Source organism: Etheostoma spectabile, chromosome 4, assembly GCF_008692095.1.
Source record: "Etheostoma spectabile isolate EspeVRDwgs_2016 chromosome 4, UIUC_Espe_1.0, whole genome shotgun sequence".
Taxonomy (NCBI): Eukaryota; Metazoa; Chordata; class Actinopteri; order Perciformes; family Percidae; genus Etheostoma; species Etheostoma spectabile.
Window position 1 is genome coordinate 17,142,229 of NC_045736.1, and position 22,202 is coordinate 17,164,430.

The 22,202-nt window shown below is 38.9% G+C and overlaps 2 protein-coding genes and 1 pseudogene across 2 annotated transcripts in view; 2 read left to right on the forward strand and 1 right to left on the reverse strand.

Annotated features, from left to right (window-relative positions):
- Positions 1 to 12,638, forward strand: part of LOC116687561 (myosin heavy chain, fast skeletal muscle-like) — a 29,471-nt pseudogene extending 16,833 nt beyond the window's left edge.
- Positions 843 to 12,952, forward strand: myhb (myosin, heavy chain b). The gene is made up of 41 exons (XM_032513194.1): positions 843 to 1,001; positions 1,207 to 1,256; positions 1,751 to 1,960; positions 2,154 to 2,297; positions 2,380 to 2,536; positions 2,655 to 2,682; positions 2,905 to 3,013; positions 3,142 to 3,234; positions 3,313 to 3,376; positions 3,469 to 3,567; positions 3,652 to 3,755; positions 3,855 to 3,993; positions 4,097 to 4,215; positions 4,338 to 4,487; positions 4,579 to 4,749; positions 4,839 to 5,145; positions 5,249 to 5,319; positions 5,406 to 5,493; positions 5,596 to 5,713; positions 5,805 to 5,928; positions 6,022 to 6,158; positions 6,257 to 6,512; positions 6,611 to 6,853; positions 6,931 to 7,107; positions 8,080 to 8,225; positions 8,333 to 8,423; positions 8,506 to 8,895; positions 8,973 to 9,099; positions 9,423 to 9,541; positions 9,637 to 9,833; positions 9,931 to 10,114; positions 10,203 to 10,368; positions 10,495 to 10,619; positions 10,790 to 11,098; positions 11,192 to 11,395; positions 11,485 to 11,610; positions 11,779 to 11,949; positions 12,038 to 12,142; positions 12,232 to 12,327; positions 12,523 to 12,654; positions 12,823 to 12,952. The coding sequence occupies exons 3-41, from the start codon at positions 1,763 to 1,765 to the stop codon at positions 12,841 to 12,843; spliced, it is 5,805 nt and encodes a 1,934-aa protein (XP_032369085.1). The 5' UTR covers positions 843 to 1,001; positions 1,207 to 1,256; positions 1,751 to 1,762; the 3' UTR covers positions 12,844 to 12,952.
- Positions 12,953 to 15,908: 2,956 nt separating this feature from the next.
- Positions 15,909 to 22,202, reverse strand: part of LOC116687866 (voltage-dependent calcium channel subunit alpha-2/delta-2-like) — a 45,416-nt gene continuing 39,122 nt past the window's right edge. Inside the window, 1 exon segment of the mRNA XM_032513554.1 lies at positions 15,909 to 21,574. Within this exon segment, the coding sequence (XP_032369445.1) occupies positions 21,479 to 21,574 (96 nt within the window). The 3' untranslated portion in view covers positions 15,909 to 21,478.

The following is a 22,202-nucleotide window of genomic DNA, read 5'->3' on the forward strand; positions in this document are numbered from 1 at the left end:
GGATGCATTAATTAAACAACAGAGGAAAATAAAGGGCTATAAATATGAGTATTATTCTTCTTCCTATTGTCCTTCTTCCCTACAGAACAAATCTAATTAAATTTGGGATTTCATAAAGCGCAGACCTCTGGAAGCGTTACTGCTATCATGTGGTATCATCATTTTCACAGGTTCTTAGATTAGCAACTGTTAGGCACAATTGTGCTCCTTTGTCACAGGAAAGACTTGCAAGGCTTCTGCAATAGAATACCAGTGACATATGAGAGCTTCTCCACAGCTAAAGTAGGATCCTCTGCAGTGCCAAGGTGCATTAAGGAGATTATCGTAAGGCTAAAACAATGTATGAACTTCAGTAACCGATATGCCTGCCAGAACAATATTTGCACAAGGTTAAAAAATGCTGCATTGTAAGTGTCTTGATCTTTGTCTATACTTTTAAATTCAGTCTCTAGTTTTACTGTGCCTATTGTGGGGCACCATTTCTCTTCCTGTAAAATTTTTACAATGAGACAAATGTTCTGTCTCTCATCCATAAACTTTAGCCCTGAAGGACATTGTGAGATCTATTTGAAGCAAATGATCCTGATTAAATGAAAAAACCATCATATCAACACATTTCAGGCCTGTTTTTGTTTTTGTTGATGAAGTGGAGTTAACCTAATGCTGACAACAATAATGAGCCATTTCTATTGAACACAAACTGTAATTAACCACAATCATTTCCAAGAACAATCTTTGAATGTACTTCTCATTTAAATTCTCATCCCTTTTCACTATTTAAACCAGTGCCTCTTAGAGGAAAAGTGACAGGAGTTAAATGATAAACTGTCTGTTTTGTTCCATGACAAAAGATGCTTGAGATCATATAAGAGGCAAAAAATACTCAAGCATGAGAGCATACATGACCAAATAAAGCAAGTCATTTCTGCTGAGTGAACACTGATCTCTCTATATAAGAAGGGAGGCTGGACACCCCCAAGGACTGACAGACACAAGTCAAGGTGAGTGTGTTGCAGTCTTTTATTAGCAGGAAGAAAACCAGCAGCTTAATGAACAATGCAGGGCATGACCACTTATTACCAGACACCACAAAGTGAATACAGAACTGTCGTGTTTGTGCCAGGACCTCAGTGTACAGTAAGTTCATTTTTAATATGAAATAGTTTAATTACAGTTATTAATTAAAATATTTGTGTCTTTCTTCAGAACCCTCATTAGATCATCAATATTTCTTTCATCTGAGGGGAGGGAGAAAGGTAATTTATCACTTTTTATTTACTCTAAAGACATTTTGAATCAATAGCTATAGAGTCATGACAATGCATGTTCATTAAACCTTAACCTTGTGTGAAGTCTGTGACAAATCAATTAACATCTGTGCAACTCTGTGCATCTGACTCCAATAATGTTTGCATCATTACATAGAAAATATAAATGGTCACTTTTCTTTTAGTGTCATTGCTGTTTACCTTTTATGACAAAGTGTATGATACTTTTGAACAAGGACTCAGTAGTGCAAGTAATAAGTCATAGCATCAACAAAAATAACAAAGTAAAAATGTGTCACTGTTGATAAAAACTGTACACTTACAGTAGTTTTTAACTTCTTCATAAAAAAGTAAAAATGATGATATGTTGTCCAACATTCATCACACAAACGTTAACTGCTTTGTATATGAGTGAAGTCCCATCATGAGAAGAAATAATGACTGATATAAATGAACGTGGAACTGTTTTTGCTTACTTGCAGTAAAGGGTCACCATGGATGGGGAAATGGAATGTTTTGGCCCGGCGGCCATTTACCTCCGGAAGCCAGAACGAGAGAGAATTGAAGCTCAAAACACTCCTTTTGATGCTAAAACTGCGTACTTTGTGAGCGAGCCCACAGAGATGTACCTGAAGGGGAAACTTATTAAAAGAGAGGGCGGCAAAGCCACCGTGGAGACCCTCTGTGGAAAGGTGAGCATGTTGGCAGTGGAATAAAGTGTGACATCTAGTGTGCTCCTGTGTGTGAACCCAAAAGTAAAAGGTAAAAGTATTTGTGGTTTTATAAATCCTAAGTTATACAAATATATACAAATATTGAATAACTTGCTACATCACCATTCTATTGTCAAAACTGAAGCCGTGTTGTTTTCTGTCCCTCTAACAGACGCTCACTGTGAAAGACGATGCCATCTTCCCCATGAACCCTCCAAAGTACGATAAGATTGAGGACATGGCCATGATGACCCACCTCAGTGAGCCTTCTGTGCTGTATAACCTCAAAGAGCGCTATGCAGCATGGATGATCTACGTGAGTTTGACTTGATTATCACATCAGGTGAAACAATGACTACAGGAAGACATATCAGTAGAAACCTTCTATGTCTCCACAGACCTACTCGGGACTGTTCTGCGTCACTGTGAACCCCTACAAGTGGCTCCCAGTGTACGACTCAGTGGTTGTCTCAGGATACAGAGGCAAAAAGAGGATTGAGGCTCCACCCCACATCTTCTCCATCTCTGATAACGCCTATCAGTTCATGCTCACTGGTGAGAAGTGTGCCAAAAACCTTTGATGTTTTCAATAGAAAAATAAATGTACACAAACAGATTTGAAACTTTCTAATTAAGTAAACAATCTAAAAATATGTTGTTGTTTTTTTAACAGACCGTGAGAATCAGTCTATCCTTATCACGTAAGTTTGCAAATTTTATTAATCATTGCTCTGACAAACAGTGATCTTGAGATCAGACAAGTGTCATTACTTACATCTTATAACATTATCTACATACAGTAATATTGACTGGACAATATACTCTATACACCTTATGTCTGAATAAAATTTTGTTTAATGATGGTTCAGCTCACCTAAAACAATAGTTTTCTGGTGCTAAGTGACCTGTTTTTATTCTCAAAGTGGAGAATCTGGTGCTGGAAAGACTGTCAACACCAAACGTGTCATCCAGTACTTTGCAACAATTGCAGTGTCTGGACCAAAGAAACAGGAGCAGACTGGAAAAATTCAGGTATATGAACAGATCTGTTTTCAGGGAAAAGTGTTATCAAAGCTGACATAGACATATTGAATGTGATCTTGGACCATCAGGTACGAAGCATGACTTTTTGTGCTTCCCTGACTCATTTCTGAATGAAGGGGTCGCTGGAAGATCAAATCATTGCAGCCAATCCCCTGCTGGAGGCTTATGGTAATGCCAAAACTGTGAGGAATGACAACTCATCCCGCTTTGTAAGTGTTTGTCTTTTTACAATACAATACCAGAATTCAAGAAGTTACAATTCTAATTAACAGTCCTCTTCTGAATAGGGTAAATTCATCAGAATCCATTTTGGTACAACTGGGAAGCTGGCCTCCGCAGACATTGAAACATGTAAGGCAAAAATAATAAAACAGATAGCTCAGTTTGTTTTTGTTCAGATCATTGAACAGAAGTGACTGGTTTTCCAACTGTGTGATGGACAGATCTGCTGGAGAAGTCTCGGGTGACGTTTCAGCTGTCTGCTGAGAGGAGCTACCACATCTTCTATCAGCTCATGACAGGCCACAAACCTGAGCTGATAGGTGAGAGATTTTTTATTAGGCCATACATTATCTGCTGTATAGTGTATATGCTTACATTTAACCACAAGTGCTTTATTTCTTCAGAGGCCCTCCTCATCACCACCAATCCGTATGACTATCCCATGATCAGTCAGGGTGAAATCACTGTCAAGAGTATTGATGACGTTGAGGAGTTCATAGCCACTGATGTAAGAAAATGATGATATCCAGCCACCCCCCCCCAAAAAAGCTGTATGCGTTTAGAATTGTAAATGCAGAACTTATTAACTGTCTTTGAATGCTCACAGACTGCTATTGACATCCTGGGCTTCACCGCTGAAGAGAAGGCGAGCATCTACAAGCTGACTGGAGCTGTGATGCAACATGGAGCAATGAAGTTCAAGCAGAAGCAGCGTGAAGAGCAGGCTGAGCCCGATGGCAATGAGGGTCAGTTGCACTTTTTTGAAAACAAATGAAAAATTAAGAGTTAAATATTTTGTATTAACAGTAAGAATGGCATCTTATCTCTCAGTTTTCTCTTGCCTTTTAGTTGCCGATAAAATTGCTTACCTCATGGGCCTGAACTCAGCTGATTTACTAAAGGCATTGTGCTACCCGAGGGTGAAAGTTGGAAATGAGTTTGTGACTAAGGGCCAGACTGTTCCTCAGGTGAAATGTTCATATAAAGTCCTGCAATAGTCTCTTTAAGCCCTGAAAACCTTGAATAGTTTTATTGTTCTTTCTTGCAACATCATTATTAATGATTTATCATTGTTCATCTGTGAAATCAGGTCAACAATTCCGTCTCGGCACTCTGCAAGTCTGTCTATGAGAAAATGTTCTTGTGGATGGTCGTCAGAATTAATGAGATGCTGGATACCAAACAGGCAAGACAGTTCTTCATCGGTGTCCTGGATATTGCTGGATTTGAAATTTTTGATGTAAGTGTGATGAAACAATTTCTTCTTTTTTTTTTGATGATGATGATTTTGTTACACAGGAAGTAATTTTGGCTTGTTATGAATTAATCAGTTCAACAGCTTGGAGCAGCTGTGCATCAACTTCACCAATGAAAAACTGCAACAGTTTTTCAACCACCACATGTTTGTCCTGGAGCAAGAAGAGTACAAGAAAGAGGGAATTGAATGGGAGTTCATTGATTTTGGTATGGACCTGGCTGCCTGCATTGAGCTGATTGAGAAGGTGAGCGACATGCGGTATATTCATAAAACAGAAAACCATCTGATGATGTTTGAAGCTTTTGTCTTAAAAAAATCATTTCATCGTGACAGCCAATGGGCATCTTCTCCATCCTTGAAGAGGAGTGCATGTTCCCCAAAGCATCAGACATCACCTTCAAGAACAAATTATATGACCAGCATCTTGGTAAAACCAAGGCTTTTGAGAAGCCAAAGCCTGCCAAAGGGAAAGCTGAGGCTCACTTTGCTCTGGTGCACTATGCCGGCACTGTTGATTATAACATCAACGGGTGGCTCGACAAAAACAAAGACCCCCTGAACGACTCAGTGGTTCAGCTCTACCAGAAGTCTGCAGTCAAACTGTTGGCTCACCTCTATGCATCACATGCCTCAACAGAAGGTACATGATGTTACCTGTCCCTACATTATGAGCTATTAACAAATGCAAATGTTTTACTTGTGTTGAATTTAATCATTTAATGTAATTGTTGTTCTGCTAACAGCTGAAGGTGGCTCAAAGAAAGGTGGCAAGAAGAAGGGTGGTTCCTTCCAGACTGTGTCTGCATTGTTCAGGGTAAGATATGAAAGAATGACTTACTACGTACTTCATGGCGCTAATTTAGTGCATTTTGCCAATGTAATGTCTTTTTAATTCTTCAGGAGAATTTGGGCAAGCTGATGACAAATTTGAGGAGCACACATCCTCATTTTGTGCGCTGCCTGATTCCCAATGAATCAAAGACACCAGGTATGTGCACTTTGTGTCAATGTTGAAGAAATTGTATCATGTGAGTTGACAATTTATTGTACTGTAACTAATTAATAACGAATAATAAATTATATATCATAGGTCTCATGCAGAACTTCCTGGTCATCCACCAGCTGAGGTGTAACGGTGTGCTGGAAGGTATCAGGATCTGTAGGAAAGGTTTCCCCAGCAGAATCCTCTACGGTGACTTCAAGCAGAGGTAGCAGACCTTAACAGTCATTGGAAAGCGCTTATTACGGTTTATTATCTTCAAGGTAGTGTGTCTAACCAAATGAAATCTTTACTTTTAGATATAAAGTATTGAATGCCAGTGTCATCCCAGAAGGCCAATTCATCGACAACAAGAAGGCCTCAGAGAAACTGCTGGGATCCATCGATGTGGACCAGACTCAGTACAAGTTTGGCCACACCAAGGTGAAGTTTAAATGCTTCCCTGGACATGGCTGTTTAGATTAACTGTCATCAATATTTAATCACTTAAAAATAATTATAATAATTGACTCTTAGGTGTTCTTCAAAGCCGGTCTGATTGGAGTTCTGGAGGAGATGAGAGATGATAAACTTGCTAAACTGGTCACAATGACTCAGGCTCTCTGCAGAGGTTTCCTCATGAGGACAGAGTTTGTCAAGATGATGGAGAGGAGGTAATGTGTCTTGTTAATGTTGTTTAGTTTTAAAGCATATTTTTAAAGTCTGCAACTTTGTAACATTTTCTAACTACATTTTTCTTTGTCACTGTCAGAGAGGCCATTTTCTCCATCCAGTATAACATCCGCTCATTCATGAATGTCAAAACCTGGCCATGGATGAAGCTGTACTTCAAGATTAAGCCTCTGCTGAAGAGTGCAGAGACTGAAAAAGAGATGGCCCAAATGAAAGAGGACTTTGGAAAGATGAAAGAAGATCTGACAAAGGCTCTGGCTAAGAAGAAAGAACTGGAGGAGAAGATGGTTTCTCTGCTGCAGGAGAAGAATGACTTGATGCTACAAATTCAGTCTGTACGTTAAATAGAACAAGACAGTTTTTTACCTTATTTTATTTATTTTCTTTACAAATAACTCAATATAATTTTAATTGTATGCCACGGCAAATGTAGGAGGGTGAAAACCTCAGCGATGCGGAGGAAAGGTGTGAAGGGCTCATTAAAGCCAAAATCCAGCTTGAGGCCAAACTCAAAGAGACGTCTGAGAGACTGGAGGATGAGGAGGAAATGAATGCTGAGCTGACTGCAAAGAAGAGGAAGCTGGAGGACGAGTGCTCTGAGTTGAAGAAAGACATTGATGACTTGGAGCTCACCCTGGCCAAAGTGGAAAAGGAGAAACATGCCACTGAGAACAAGGTTGGTATCTTCCCTTATGCATTGACGTCTGCTCTTTGCAGAACACTAAACTTATTTTCACAATTTTGTGAATACAGGTTAAAAACCTGGTTGAGGAAATGTCATCTCAAGATGAGACCATTGCTAAGTTGACCAAAGAGAAGAAAGCCCTCCAAGAGGCCCATCAGCAGACCCTTGATGATCTCCAGGCAGAGGAAGACAAAGTCAACACTCTGTCCAAGGCTAAAGTCAAGTTGGAACAGCAAGTGGACGATGTGAGTAACATCTACATTTAAAAGCAAAAGCTGAACTTGCTTATGAGGCAGCAAAGATCTATATTTTAAATTTGGTAATCCCAGTTCAGTCCTGGTTAATTTGGTGACAGCCGTGGTTACCGTGTTCATAGTCTTGCATTGCCAGACCTTCCTCCTAAGAACTGTGGAGGAGCATCTGGCTAGTCAACACTTTCCAGGATGGGAGATAACATGCCCTGGTTTATTGGCCTTTCTTTAAACCAATAACAATTGTCATGTATTGCTCTAAGCCACCAATAGAGCATCTGAAAGTTAGCCTCGGAAAGTAACTTGCTTTGGTGGAACGTGCACGTAAAATTGTTGTTTCAGTCATGCTAGAGAAAACTCAGATTGAACAGAAAGGCTAGCCACCTGTCTCACTTTACCATGCAGAGATCTGAGGAACAGTTAACCATAGCCCTTATAAATTGACTGGTTGTTTATTCTAACACAAAGAAAGCAGAAGGAAACGGTCATCGGTGAAAAGAGATTCATCTGGCAGAATTTTCTGCAGCATTGGAGCAATCCCGGAAGTGGAACGTCGTGGACATAGACAACCGTTGTCATAGCACTGAAAAATATAACACTATCTTGAATTGTAGACACATTTTGATAAACAATTACTGTTAATGCTAACAGCTTTGCCATAGTGTTAAAATAATGAATAGTAAACACTGAAGTTGTTATCAACTAGATATATTTGGATTACATGCACACTTTTACACAAGGGATTCCTGTGAATCCCTTGTGTGCATGAAGTCAACCTAAATCCAATGCAGGAATGGCCAACTCTGCAACTAACAATAAAAACAACTATCTAGAGGGGTAACTACTGAATGTAAATGGAATGAATGGCTGTTGAAAAAACAACAGCGTAAATTTACTAAAAATTGAGTTTGGTTTTCTGAAACTCTTATGGATTATAACTTTATTTTTTATAAAACATCTATTTAGCTGGAAGGTTCTTTAGAGCAAGAAAAGAAGCTGCGTATGGATCTTGAGCGAGCGAAAAGGAAGCTTGAAGGAGATCTGAAACTGGCCCAGGAATCCATAATGGATCTAGAGAATGACAAGCAACAGTCTGATGAGAAAATAAAGAAGTAAGAATGAACAAACGCCATCCATCTACCTAGTTGCAATACATGATTTCATGAGAGGCACTACTAGTACATAACTCTAATACGCCTATTTCTTTTGTCTCTTGCAGGAAGGACTTTGAGATAAGCCAGCTCCTCGGTAAGATTGAGGATGAGCAGTCTCTTGGAACCCAGCTACAGAAAAAGATTAAGGAACTGCAGGTACAGTTTGAAGTAGGAGTAAAGGATAATAGGAACATACAAATATCTTGAAGGATTTTAAGTTAAAACTTGCGTGTTTCAGGCTCGTATTGAGGAGTTGGAGGAAGAGATTGAGGCTGAGCGGGCTGCTCGGGCCAAGGTGGAGAAGCAGAGGTCTGATCTCTCCAGGGAACTTGAGGAGATCAGCGAGAGGCTTGAAGAAGCTGGTGGAGCAACGTCTGCTCAGATCGAGATGAACAAGAAGCGTGAGGCCGAGTTTCAGAAGCTGCGCCGTGACCTGGAAGAGTCCACCCTGCAGCATGAGGCCACCGCTGCAGCTCTGCGCAAGAAGCAGGCTGACAGTGTGGCAGAGCTGGGAGAACAGATTGACAACCTCCAGAGAGTCAAACAGAAGCTGGAGAAAGAGAAAAGTGAATACAAGATGGAGATCGATGATCTCAGCAGCAATATGGAGTCTGTCGCCAAATCAAAGGTGAGAGAGCTACATTTTCTTGCAGGAAGCAAAAAAACAATGTTAATTTTTTATACTAACTCATGCTTCCTTTTTAGACAAACCTTGAGAAGCTGTGCAGGACATTAGAAGATCAATTGAGTGAGCTAAAATCCAAGAATGATGAAAATGTTCGTCAGCTAAACGACCAAAGTGCACAGAAAGCAAGACTTCAAACTGAAAATGGTATGGATATCAAAAACTGGGCTTCTTAAATTTTGTATATTAAAACATAGTCTTGTCAAAAACCTAAATCCAACTTTATCTCTAAATTTTCTCTGCTATGTTTTACAACCCTATCCCACCTTCATTCTCTTCTCCTTGATTTAAGATTTTGTCGCAAATTGCACACATCAGCAGTGACATACACTAGCTATAAACTTGAAAATTGTATTTCTGTTCAACATGATGGCCCAGGAGGAAAACTTTCTTGGATGTTAACGTGAACACCGTATATAAATGTTGCAATGTTGTTTTGATGTAGATAAACAACTAGCATCTTTGATTAGGTGAATATTCGCGTCAGCTGGAGGAGAAAGAAGCTCTTATTTCTCAACTGACAAGAGCCAAGCAGGCTTACACTCAGCAGATTGAGGAGCTGAAGAGGCACATAGAGGAGGAAGTTAAGGTAACAGATCTATGAAATCAGCAGGGAAATTACAGAGGAAAAGTCCAGCAGACGATTGGTATCAAACATTAATCAGTTGTTCATTTCATTCATAGGCCAAGAACGCCCTGGCTCATGCTGTTCAGTCAGCTCGTCATGACTGCGACCTGCTCAGAGAGCAGTATGAGGAGGAGCTGGAGGCCAAATCGGAGCTGCAGCGTGGAATGTCCAAGGCCAACAGCGAGGTGGCTCAGTGGAGAGCCAAATACGAGACGGATGCCATTCAGCGCACTGAGGAGCTAGAGGAGGCTAAGTAATGAACAGTCCTGAAATCACATTAGCACATGCATTGATTCTGTGAATCCTCATAAATCCGGTTAACTGTGTGTTGTTGTTGTTGTTTTTTTTAGGAAAAAACTTGCCCAGCGTCTTCAGGATGCAGAGGAATCCATTGAGGCTGTGAATGCAAAATGTGCTTCTCTGGAAAAGACAAAACAGAGACTGCATGGGGAAGTGGAAGACCTGATGATCGATGTGGAGAGAGCTAATGCTCTAGCTGCTAACCTTGACAAGAAACAAAGGAACTTTGACAAGGTTAGGGTTTTTTTTGTATTAACATACAACTTAGACTGGTTAATGTAACGTGACAAAAAACACTCAATTTTTTTCCCTACATGCTCAGGTTCTTGCAGAGTGGAAACAGAAGTATGAGGAAAGCCAGGCAGAGCTTGAAGGAGCTCAGAAGGAGACTCGGTCATTAAGCACTGAGATGTTTAAATTAAAAAACTCCTATGAAGAAGCCCTGGACCAGCTGGAGACCCTGAAGAGAGAGAACAAGAACCTGCAGCGTAACAATTTTTTTTCCAAGTTTTCCCTGAACAGACATGCACTCTCTGAAGTATCTCTATTACTTAATTTATTTCTTACCATGCTTAATATTCTAAAATATATACTTTATTCTTCTGTTCCAACAGAGGAGATCTCAGACTTGAGTGAGCAACTTGGTGACACCGGTAAGGCGATTCATGAGCTTGAGAAGGGAAAGAAGACAGTGGAAAGTGAGAAGTCAGAGATCCAGACTGCTTTGGAGGAGGCAGAGGTAAATATTAGCAGAGCTTTAGAGCACACCTGTGTGAACCTCATCTTGCACAGGTGTGGGACTTGACACCTCAGTGCAATTTTCTTCACTGTGACTCAACCTCCGTTTCTTTATTTAAAATGAAGGAACTGTTTGGTGCACTAGTTGACAAAGGTCACACTTGTTCACAGGCTACCCTGGAGCATGAGGAATCCAAGATTATGCGTGTTCAGCTTGAGCTCACCCAAGTAAAGGGTGAAATTGACAGAAAACTTGCAGAGAAGGACGAGGAGATCGAGCAGATCAAGAGAAACAGCCAGAGAGTGATTGAGTCCATGCAGAGCACTTTGGATGCTGAGGTCAGGAGCAGGAATGATGCCCTGAGAATTAAGAAGAAGATGGAGGGAGACCTGAATGAGATGGAGATTCAGCTGAGCCACGCCAACCGCCAGTCAGCCGAAGCCCAGAAACAGCTGAGAAACGTGCAGGGACAGCTTAAGGTAAATCCACTGAAAGATTTTTGCTAGAGCATCTTGCTTCAAATAAAAGCCAAAAGTGTTTGCTGATATATCTATTAATGTTTTACAATTTAGGATGCCCAGCTGCATCTTGATGAAGCCATTAGAGGCCAAGAAGACATGAAGGAACAGGTTGCCATGGTGGAGCGCAGGAACAACCTGATGCTGGCTGAGATTGAGGAGCTGAGATCTGCTCTGGAGCAGACGGAGAGAGGCCGCAAAGTGGCTGAACAGGAGCTGGTAGATGCCAGCGAGCGTGTGGGACTGCTGCACTCTCAGGTATGCTCAAAGGTTGACAAACAGGAATTTTCACTTTGTTCTTCTACAGTTCAATTCATGATAATTGATTTTTCCCTTTTTAATAATAGAATACCAGCCTCATCAACACCAAGAAGAAGTTGGAGGCTGATCTCGTCCAGATCCAAGGTGAAGTGGAAGATGCTGTCCAGGAAGCCAGAAATGCTGAAGAAAAGGCAAAGAAGGCCATCACTGATGTAAGTCATCCTTACACATTTCTATGTAGTATAGCATATAAGTATAGTACATAACATGTTAGTGCATAATATTGTATGTTCGGCCATTTCTCTAACTTATCATAGCATGTGAAACAGTAGATTGCAATAGGCTTATATATAATAATATAACATTTAACAACATTTCAGGCGGCCATGATGGCAGAAGAGCTGAAGAAGGAGCAGGACACCAGTGCTCATTTGGAGAGGATGAAGAAGAACCTGGAGGTGACAGTGAAGGACCTGCAGCACCGCCTGGATGAAGCTGAGAATCTGGCCATGAAGGGCGGCAAGAAGCAGCTTCAGAAACTGGAGGCTCGGGTAAAGAAAAATTTGATCTGATATCAACTTTTCTTTTAACATTAAATTCTTGCCCTCTAAGTAACAGCATACATTGTTCATATTTTAGGTGCGTGAACTTGAGGCTGAAGTTGAAGCCGAGCAGAGAAGAGGAGGAGATGCTATCAAAGGTGTTCGTAAATATGAGAGAAGAGTGAAGGAGCTCAGCTATCAGGTATGCATTATTTTCCCTAATGATTGGTACAGTCATCTAACAAAGTTGCAAATTAATACAACATAATAATCAATTAATGTTAACTGCAGACCGAGGAGGACAAGAAGAATATCACCAGACTTCAGGATCTGGTTGACAAGCTGCAGCTGAAAGTGAAGGCCTACAAGAGACAGGCTGAGGAGGCTGTGAGTCAGAAACCTGTTACTGTATTTTCTCATATAAAGTTGTACACTCAGATCTAGAGACAGAAAAATACAACCACACTCTTTTGTGTAAAATACAAAACCGTTATTACCAGAAGCATTAATAAAATGTATATGTCCTCAGTCTTGAATGGATCCTTGAATGGATGTTGACTCCTGTGTTGAATTTCCTTATAGGAGGAGCAGGCCAACACTCACCTGTCCAGGTACAGGAAGGTGCAGCACGAGATGGAGGAGGCTCAGGAGAGAGCTGACATCGCCGAGTCTCAGGTCAACAAGCTGAGGGCCAAGAGTCGGGAAATTGGAAAAGTAAGTAATTCAAAAAAGTCATTGTTTCATCAGCTAATGTTGTTTTGCAGTTATATTATTATAAAAAAGTAATTACAATAATTGGCTGCATCAGTCCTGCAAAGGTTTCCTTATATGAGACAATTACCATTCATTATTTCTTCTCTCCATTTTCTATATCCATTTTAGGCAAAGGATGCTGAAGAATAACCTGCAACCTCTGTGAGAGACACAAATGAAAATCATAAAATATGCTTTATCATTGAACTGCTCTCACAAAGTATTGGAGATCTATATTAAATAAATGATGTTGCCAGTAGACTGTCTTTAAACCTTTCTTTACACAACACAAACTATATTATTTACTACAAAAAGTGCAGCATAAGATAAGATATACTTTATTGTCCTCAAAGGGAAAATTTGCTTGGGCAATAGTGCTACACACAGCTGCAAACAACTTAAAACAATACATAGCCACAAGATGGAACAGTGGTGCTGGGCGCCCGGATAGCTCAGTTGGTAGAGCCTGCGCCCATATATAGAGGTTTACTCCTCTGCACAGCGGCTCCAACCTGCGGCCCTTTGCTGTGTGCCATTCCCCCCTCTCTCTCCTCTTTCACGTCTTCCACTTTTCTGTCAAAAATAAAGGCTGATAATGCCCAAAAACTAATCCTTAAAAAAATAAATTAAAAAAAGAACAGTGGTGCAGAAAAGACTCAGTAAATAACTTACTTAATATTTTCATGTGCAAAAATGTATATTTTGCATAAATAACCTCCATTTGAAAAGTAACTAAAACTGTAAAAAGTATTTCCCCCTGAGATAGTGGAGTAGAAGTTTTATACATTTTATGTATAAGTACCTCCAAATTGTAGTTAAGTAGGCCTACATTACTTGAGTCAATGTACAACATTCCACCACTGCTAACATACCAACTCTACTACTTCTAACTACTATCAACTATTTTTAACAGCACAATTCAGAATTAATCTGGAGTTGTGTACTTTAAAATGTATAAGGTGCCAGAGTGCATACAAAAGCATTAAATAGAGCTTCTTCTTTTTTTTAAATCCCAGGGATGGCTTCCCAGATCCCCTAGGTCAGGGCTAAGCCCCCATTGGCCTCAAATCCTAAAAACACCCTTGGGTGTGGCCAGAGCACACTCCATTGCTAACATTGCTGTGGAAATAGGTCCAGCAATGCAAGACTATCTGATTGTCTATATATAGTGTATGTCTGTCTATCTATACTGTAACATAGTGAGTCAATAGATAAAACATTTTAAAGACAAACATGTGTCCAAATTGTGACTCAAGTGGGAATAAAGATGGAGTGTGTTTCACTTGTTGCATCAAGACTTTTCCTGACAACAGAGAAGAAGAAAAAGAAGAAAAATATCAAACCTCTTTTGGGAGTGAAGGAAACAACCAGTACTGTGTGCTTCCTCTTTGGGAAGCCATTCATTAACATTGTGACAAACGTCAGCTGCCTTTCTCCCACCACTAATCGGCACCTGTTTACTCCTGAATCTGCGGCCCCAGACTTGACTTTGAACTAGCCTTCTCTGTTGTTGCCAGAATTATTTCACTACAGGGGACATTTTATAGTTCCAACTTGTTTTTTGGTATGTTTTAGTTCCTATGCATAAATATCAACACACAGCTAAGTATGGTATATTACAGTAGTATCTTATTTTCTCTGAATAACTTTGAACGAGGTTAATTTCTGCTTTTGCTTCACAAATAACTGTCTCCATATTAGACACGTATCAAATACACAAAACAAACCTGTTTTAGTCCTGCTACACTTACCAGTTCTAAATCATAAAATTGTCCTCATGAAAAAGTCCCAAGCTACTGATTTCCTTAAGTATTTTAGAATAAAGAAATATGCTTTTACATATAATACAAAACATGTATCTATATTATTATATCATTATTTATATCTTTATAAGCTGCTCGACTATACACTTAAGAATACAAATTAAAACATTTGGATACAGAATCTGATGCTAGAACAGATTTCCTCTTTAATAAATTGTAATTAAAACAGTTTTACCTAAGCCATGTTGTGCAGCAGATCTCGTCTCTCCTGAAAGCGAACAGAACAGATCGGTGTCTCTGATGTTCAGCTTATGAGAGACGAGCCTCCAGTGCTGGTTATACACCATACAGTGGGCTTTGTTGCATTAAAATGATAAGATTCGAACTGCTTTGCCAAACTCTGATGGTCTGATATCATGGCTAAATCAGACGGTGTATTTTAAGCCACATAACAAGGCACAATGCCTGCCGGATAGGTATCACTAATCCAAACAATATCTAAGAGCCACTGGCACGCAGGACTGTTGGTTTATGGAACCAGAGCGGCCAAAACATCCCGTAACTCCCATCCAGAGCTTTGCGTCTAGTAGGAGCAGCCAGCGACCGATTGTCTTTCTCATGAAGACATCAGCTTAGCGTTTGATATATTTACTGACTGACGTTATGAGCAAAGGCATGGCCATACAAGCTGCTTGACTCTAAGATTTCTTTTCTGGTCCGAGTTGAGCCAACTAAAACTCACGTTTTAATCCCCGACAGCTGACCGGAATACAGTCTCTCTGCATTACGTAGGTAATGGAAGGAAGGGCTGCTCACTGGAATACTGGAGGGATACAGTTCACTTCACTGCATTGTAAACCTACAGTTTGGTGCCAGGATAACCTTTCTTACTTGTGTGTCTTGTAACTATTCAAATTACAATTATGAGATTTTTTTATGAAATTTTTGCAATGACTATACTATGACTTTTTTATGACGTAGCCTATGATTTTTTCTAACAACGTTTCTATGACAATACTATAACGTTTTAATGACATACAATACTCTTGACTCAGCCTTTTTTTTATTTTAATGGGGTACTAAACTATTACTTTTTTTAATGACTTTGACTTATGATCGGCTTATGGTTTTTTTATGACATACTATGGCCGATGGGTTCTCAACGTTTTGATGTCCAGGGAGCCACCATATGATTGAGGGCTGCACAGGAAAAGTGCATAGGCCTACATAAAACAAAACATAATTTCAGGGGTCAGTTTGACGCAGCAGCCAAGTAACGTAATAAATAAGCTATTAAATGTTAAGGTATTGAAATACACTACAGATGATTAAAATATAAAGCATGTGTTTCATGTCACGTTCAGGGGCCAAACAAAATGTTTCTGAGGGCTGCTATACTTTAAGAAACTAATAATGGAAAACATTTAATCAAATAAGGAATGAGAACTGAAGTGAAAAATATCAACAGCATTTAATCACCAAAGATATAAACATTTAAATATCCATTTTTGTAATGTGACTGACAAAATCTTTACAAAGTTAGCCTTCATCTTCTGCTGACAGATCACATCGACTGTACAAAAATGAGGTGGCATTGGAGACCGTCCCAGGTAAACATTGTCAGCAAAATGAAAAGCAAAGTTACAGCAAAAAACATTAACATTCTCATGTGTTGATACTCAGTAAATAAAAGTACATGAACATACAGTATTTTGTTTTTGTCTGTTTTGAAATTTTCTTTTAAACTGCTTAGTGTGCCCACTCAAGCTTCAAACACATTCAATTCCTTTCTGTCCAATACAAATATTTTTCACAATACCCAAATAAATAAACAGACAAAATAATAAGTAAATAAATGTAATAAATCAACACTTAGGCTATTCGATTAACAAAGTTAATTTATAAAGGAGTGTCCCCACAAATGCCACTGCCTTATTTGTTCGTTATACAGCCTTTAAATGCATAAATCATCTCCAGCGTGTTGGTGTCAATTTTCCCAAATGAACGACAAAAGCTTAATCCGGCAGTATGTTGCTCATACCTCTAAACTCCTCTGTGCTTTAACTTGCTGCAAAATCCCTAAATTAATTACTGACAGTTATTGTAGGCTTCACTGAAGTCAAACTTTCCACTTTGTTAGGTTCCACACAGCAAAGAGCTCTGAGGCCTCCACATTACCCCAAATATCCACAGAGGGCGCCATCACTTCTCCCCACAGTACTGGAGAGCCGGAAGTGAACAGGAATGTAAAATATTCATCAGACTATGTACACAAATCTGTAAACTGTTCAAAATATCATGCAAATAAATACCGAAACACTGACCTTAACAGTAATATATTGTAGGCTATAAAGAGTTCACAAAATGTCTTTCCCTCAATGTACAACTGTGTTGTTGAGTAATGTAATACGACCTAAAGTTACTACTGCAGGTCTCAGAGTAAAAGATTTTTGTTTTGTTTTTTTTGCATTTTTTAAAGCAGTGTTTTTGCTGAGGTCTCCAAAACGTGATGAGCTTTAATCTGCTTCTCCGCGTCCCCACCATGCTCGGGTACAGCAGAGATGCACAACAGTAGGTATTACTGTACATAAACATTCACTCGTTTCCGATAGTCCTAATGGAAAAGTACAGGCTTCAATATAGAATATCCAGTGTGCAGATGGGACAAAGTAAATCTATGTCAATGGACAGTGTCTGTGCTTTGATTCGAGGCTTAACCACAGTGTAGAGATAAACGACACGTAGCAGAAGGGCAGCAAGTTTTTTCTCGTTGCTTTGACAAAACATCTTTTCACGAGAAGGCAGGAGGGGAGGCCAGCTGCTCGACACACTTCCTTTGAGCTCTTTCAAAACGGTGCTGTGCTACTTTAAAATGCTTTATAAGTTCATGAAGAGCATTTTTTTTTTAAATACCTAACCGAGAGATGTCCATTTTAAGCTAGACCACTGCAACCCTTGAAATTCAAGTGTGTTGTTCGCATGACCCTGCAGGATGAACGTCCTCATGGCTAAGAGCCAAGCGTTCCTGCCATCCAAAATGAGTGCATCAAGGCACTGCAGGGTAGAACACCAGGCAGACAGAGAGAAACAGCATTGTACAAATATTTTGTCAAAAAAGCTTTTTTTTTTTTTTTTTTTTAAATATCCCCCATTAACTCTTTAACCAGATCAAATGATTAAAAACACAAGAAGACCTCAGGGGCTGACAAATCACTGTGGGAAAATGTTTTCAGGATTTTATCATGCAACTCCTCACGAATACGACAGTGAAACACTGTTACAAAGGCTCTCACTGTTCAGTATTCTTCAGTAGAATTCATTTTGATAACTGAAATTCCCCCACCAACTCAAAAATGTATTTAGCTTATTGTGACTTCACTTGGATACTTCAGCTTCGCTTTTCAGAATGATGCATATGCCAAGTTTTCACATTCATCTGCTTCTCTGTGCTTCAATCTGAGTTTAACATGTGTACTGTATGTACAAGCAGGCTTTGAGACAGCACAAAAAGTCAATTCTGGTCCAATATGCAGTAGGAGGCATCTTGTGTCCAGCAGTTAAACCTTTTGTAAATGTAATTTTAAGCATTTTTAACAAGGTAATTCAACGTTTTCTGAATCAACATCTATTTCTTACGTCTTAAAACATGATTTTAATAAAGCACACTAACACATTTATTTACCTTATGTATGTTGAATATGTTCTGTTGTGTGCTAATTAAACCTGAACAAAAAGAGTTTTAACCCTGACATAAATAAAATAAATTGTACAATCGTAAACATTTTTTAGTGCAACACTTCTAACTCAAGTAGTAATGACCCCATACAGAACGGGGCAGACATTTTACTGTGACTAACTTACTAAGTCTTACAGCTTTATAATTTAGTAAAAAGAGGAATCAGATATTACTGCCATAACGAGGTATGCATGATACAATTAAAATATTCTACCACAGCGAGTCATCACTTTGAACGAGACTTCGGGGGGATCTCAACAGAGGGGCAGAAAGCATCACATACTGATAACACTGAAAGCTGGTCAGAAGCTACATTCCCCATACAGAAGCATACATAAGTGCATAAATTCAGGTTTGACAAATATTGGCAATACAAGATACAAAAAAGTTACAGAGAGCTTCCTTTCGATCAAACAACTTATGTTTAAAAACATGTCAGCCACACACTGACGTCTGCGCATGTTTAGTCCTATAAGTCTACAGAGATAACACTGCATGTAAATTACTTAAAGTCTAAACTCAAGGATAAAATAATGGTCATGGTAATTACTGCTAAAAGAAAGTATCAGATTATCACATCAATATTGCATTTAACCATGCTGTGGTTTGGAGGATTCACTACTACATTTTTGTCACAAATCCTTGTTAACATTTGTTCATTCTGGTCTGTTTGTGACCGATTTTAAACCCTTCAACAATTCTTAACAACTGGAAGCACTTTAAGATCCTACTAGATACTTAGTATCGGTGGAAGCATTTCAGCAAAACAAATCTTGACTGTAACAATCCATTTTTTTCATCATACTGGCTTTTCTCATCTGTGGTCTCATTTGTCAAAGTAATCTGAGAAAATATTTTTATATATCCGATAAATATATCCAGATATATTTTTGAATTAAGAGACGGGGCATACTAGAGATGGCAAAGGGAAATCATTCTGGGTCATGTCATGTGTGATATAATTTATTGTACTAAAACTGTCTTGGCAAAGATCAGAGGTGGATTGAAAGACACTGAAGTGAATGTGAGGTTAAGGCCCGGATGTACTACCATGTAAAAACTACTGTAGGTGCAGGGAGCTCCTTTATGTGCAAAGACATGTACTAGGACGGGACATGCAAATGAAAACTTGTGCAGATAATTCATTTTTAGTTTCACAAAGCCAACAAAAGCAGAAGTTTCCAGAAGCAGCAGCATCTTACCTTCTGTCTATTTACATTTTCATGCTGTAGTAGTCAGCTTTTTGTGTCGTGTGCAAAATGTAAAACTGTCAGTTGTGTAAATGCCTTTTATAGCTTATACCCAGCAGTTGAACAGATAATTATTAAGGTGGACTGCAGTTATAATTATCTAATAAGCCAACCCAAGCACAAAAGCCATCTCAAGCACAAAAATGCTGTTAAATATATAGCTGAAAAGTCATTTAAATATATTCAGAGCTGATCAACTAGGTGTCAGACAGTAACAATGAAAGATCTAAAAACTCAGAATGCTCTCTCCACAAAGTTGTTGTGTTAACAACTGTGCTCATTTGTGTTGCGGAGCTCCTTCTGGATAAAACATGTGGTGGCGTGTGCAGCGTTGTATTTGAAGAAGTAATTAAAGGCCCCCTCCAGCCAGCGTTGCCTGTTTAATGGTTAACGTTCTCTCTCAAACAGAGAATGGGTATGTGGATTAGAGTCGGAGGTAATCCATAAGCATGGCAAAACAATTGCAGCTAACAATACAGCATCTTTGAAAACAGTGAAATGGCACTTAATTTGATGGATTCACTGTTAATCAGACAAAGAGAGTGAGTGAGACTGTGTGAGTGTGTTGTACTATTTCTGCCGGTGGAATTTCTTGAATAACACTGCCTTGATTGCATCCATTCACTGCACACAGAAATTCCATTATTAAAATAAAACAACACACTAAAGTAAAGTACAGCTAAAATATGAAATATCATAAAAATGTAAAAACAAGCTGGAGGGGGCCTTTAAGTACATTTACTCAAGTACTATAATTTGGTACAGTGTTGATGTTGCTTGTACTTTACTTGTATGTACCCTGTGATGTTTTGACCACTAGTAGCGCTATGAAGATATGTTCGGAGCACACACTAGACAGTCAAGGGTCTCACACCATTCCACTGATCTACAGGTGGCAGTATCGTGTCGAGAAAGGCTGCAATACGCCAGAAAATGCAGCAAAGAAGATAACTGCAAGCAAGTAAACATGGATGTAAACAACGTGGTTTTAAGATTTTGGCAGAAGGAACATTCAAAAAGTTTGTTGAAGCTCAAGAATACACATATTGTGGTTTGGTAAAAAAACATTGATTTTAAGTAGAAGCTTTGAAAGCTTTGATTTAAGCTTGGTGTTTGCAAGAAAACTCCACATAGCACCTTAATATTCCAACTCCACTATACCGTAGAAGGAATTTTGTCCTTGTTAACCTACTACATTTATCTGGCAGCTGTATTTTCTTTCATTTTAATAATTTACATAGAAAACCTATGCTGAGTTTTTAAAATTTTTGTTAAACATAAAACAACCCAACAGTATATAAAGTAGTAAATATTAGCTCAATTTCAACATTAAAATGCATGCTTCATACATTAACAATAATAATTATCAGATAATATAATGCATATTATGAAGAGATAACACTGGCAAGACCCTTTCTGCTTTCAAATGAGTATTTTTTTTATACTTTAAGTTCATTTTGTTGCTAATACTTCTCTGTTTTTAAAATCTTGGATGCATAACTTTGACTGGAATTGCTTGATCAACTTTACTTAAGTAAAATATCTGACTTCTTTCCACCACTGTGTATTTACAACACAGCATACAAATCCAACTGAGTTTTTAGATCTTTTATCATTTCACCACCACAACTCAACCTAAAATTGGGATTGACGTCTGTTCCTGCTGGGTGATCATTTATTGGTCTGTTAAAAGTACATTTCAGCTGCCTCCCTGACTTTTTGGTGGTTGCTTACATTGTTGAGCCCGTGTGCAAAATTTTTAAACATGCTTGTCCTAGTTTAAGTAGCATGCACACTCTACACATTCTCTTCCTATATTTTGCACTCGAGCCCTGAAAACCAACAAATGCATAAGCAATAAGGCAAAAAGCATTAAGAGCTGATCCACATTTTTTTTTTTTCAAGCACAAATGCACTGTGTGCCGTTTGTACATCAAAAAAAGAATAATTTTTCAGTTGCTGTTTGATCTGACCTTCAGTAGATCCGAGCCTAAACCCAAAGAGATGAAAGATGTCAGTTTGAGTGTTTGCACGTGTCAGAGATGAAAAAAAGGCAGAATAAGCTGAATGAAGAGAAGGACTCCTATGGAGGACTGCAGTGCATGACCCCGCCCACACTCTGACGCGTTTTCCTGCAACGAGAGAATAAATCCTCTTTTTCGAAATCTAATGATTCATAAATATGAGTGGTTTTGCATTCATATATGGAATTAGTGCCTTATTTCTAAGTGTGTGATGGGATTGAACAGAGAAACAATGTTTGTAAGAACAACTATTATAAAAAATTATTATAATTCAGTGTACCACAATTCTAGCCACAAGTAAAACTAGAGTATTTGTTTATGACTGGCTGTTTTGTCTCAATCCAATTGCTAGTTTGCTGATTGTTAGGGTCAGTTTATGCTAAAAAAATAACTATTTTGACAGATGGGTTGTTCAACTATGTCGGATATCAAAAGTGTTTATAGTAAAATGGAAGGTGGAGTGAAAGCTGGTTGTCATAGACAGGGGGGACGTGCTATCGTAGAAATATGAGGATAACGTTGCACATTTTAAAGACAGTCTCTCCTGGCACAAATTCATAGTGTTGCACTCTGTTGTTCACATGAATAGTGACAGCGGAAAGAAAGAAACTCGGGCTCCTTTCCGCCAATCATGTCGTTAAGTTGTCAGATTGTCTGTTTTGGAAAGTTATCAGAAATTTTCTGACACAGGGACTGACAAGCAGTTCTGATGAAGCATGATGGCAGCTTTACTAGG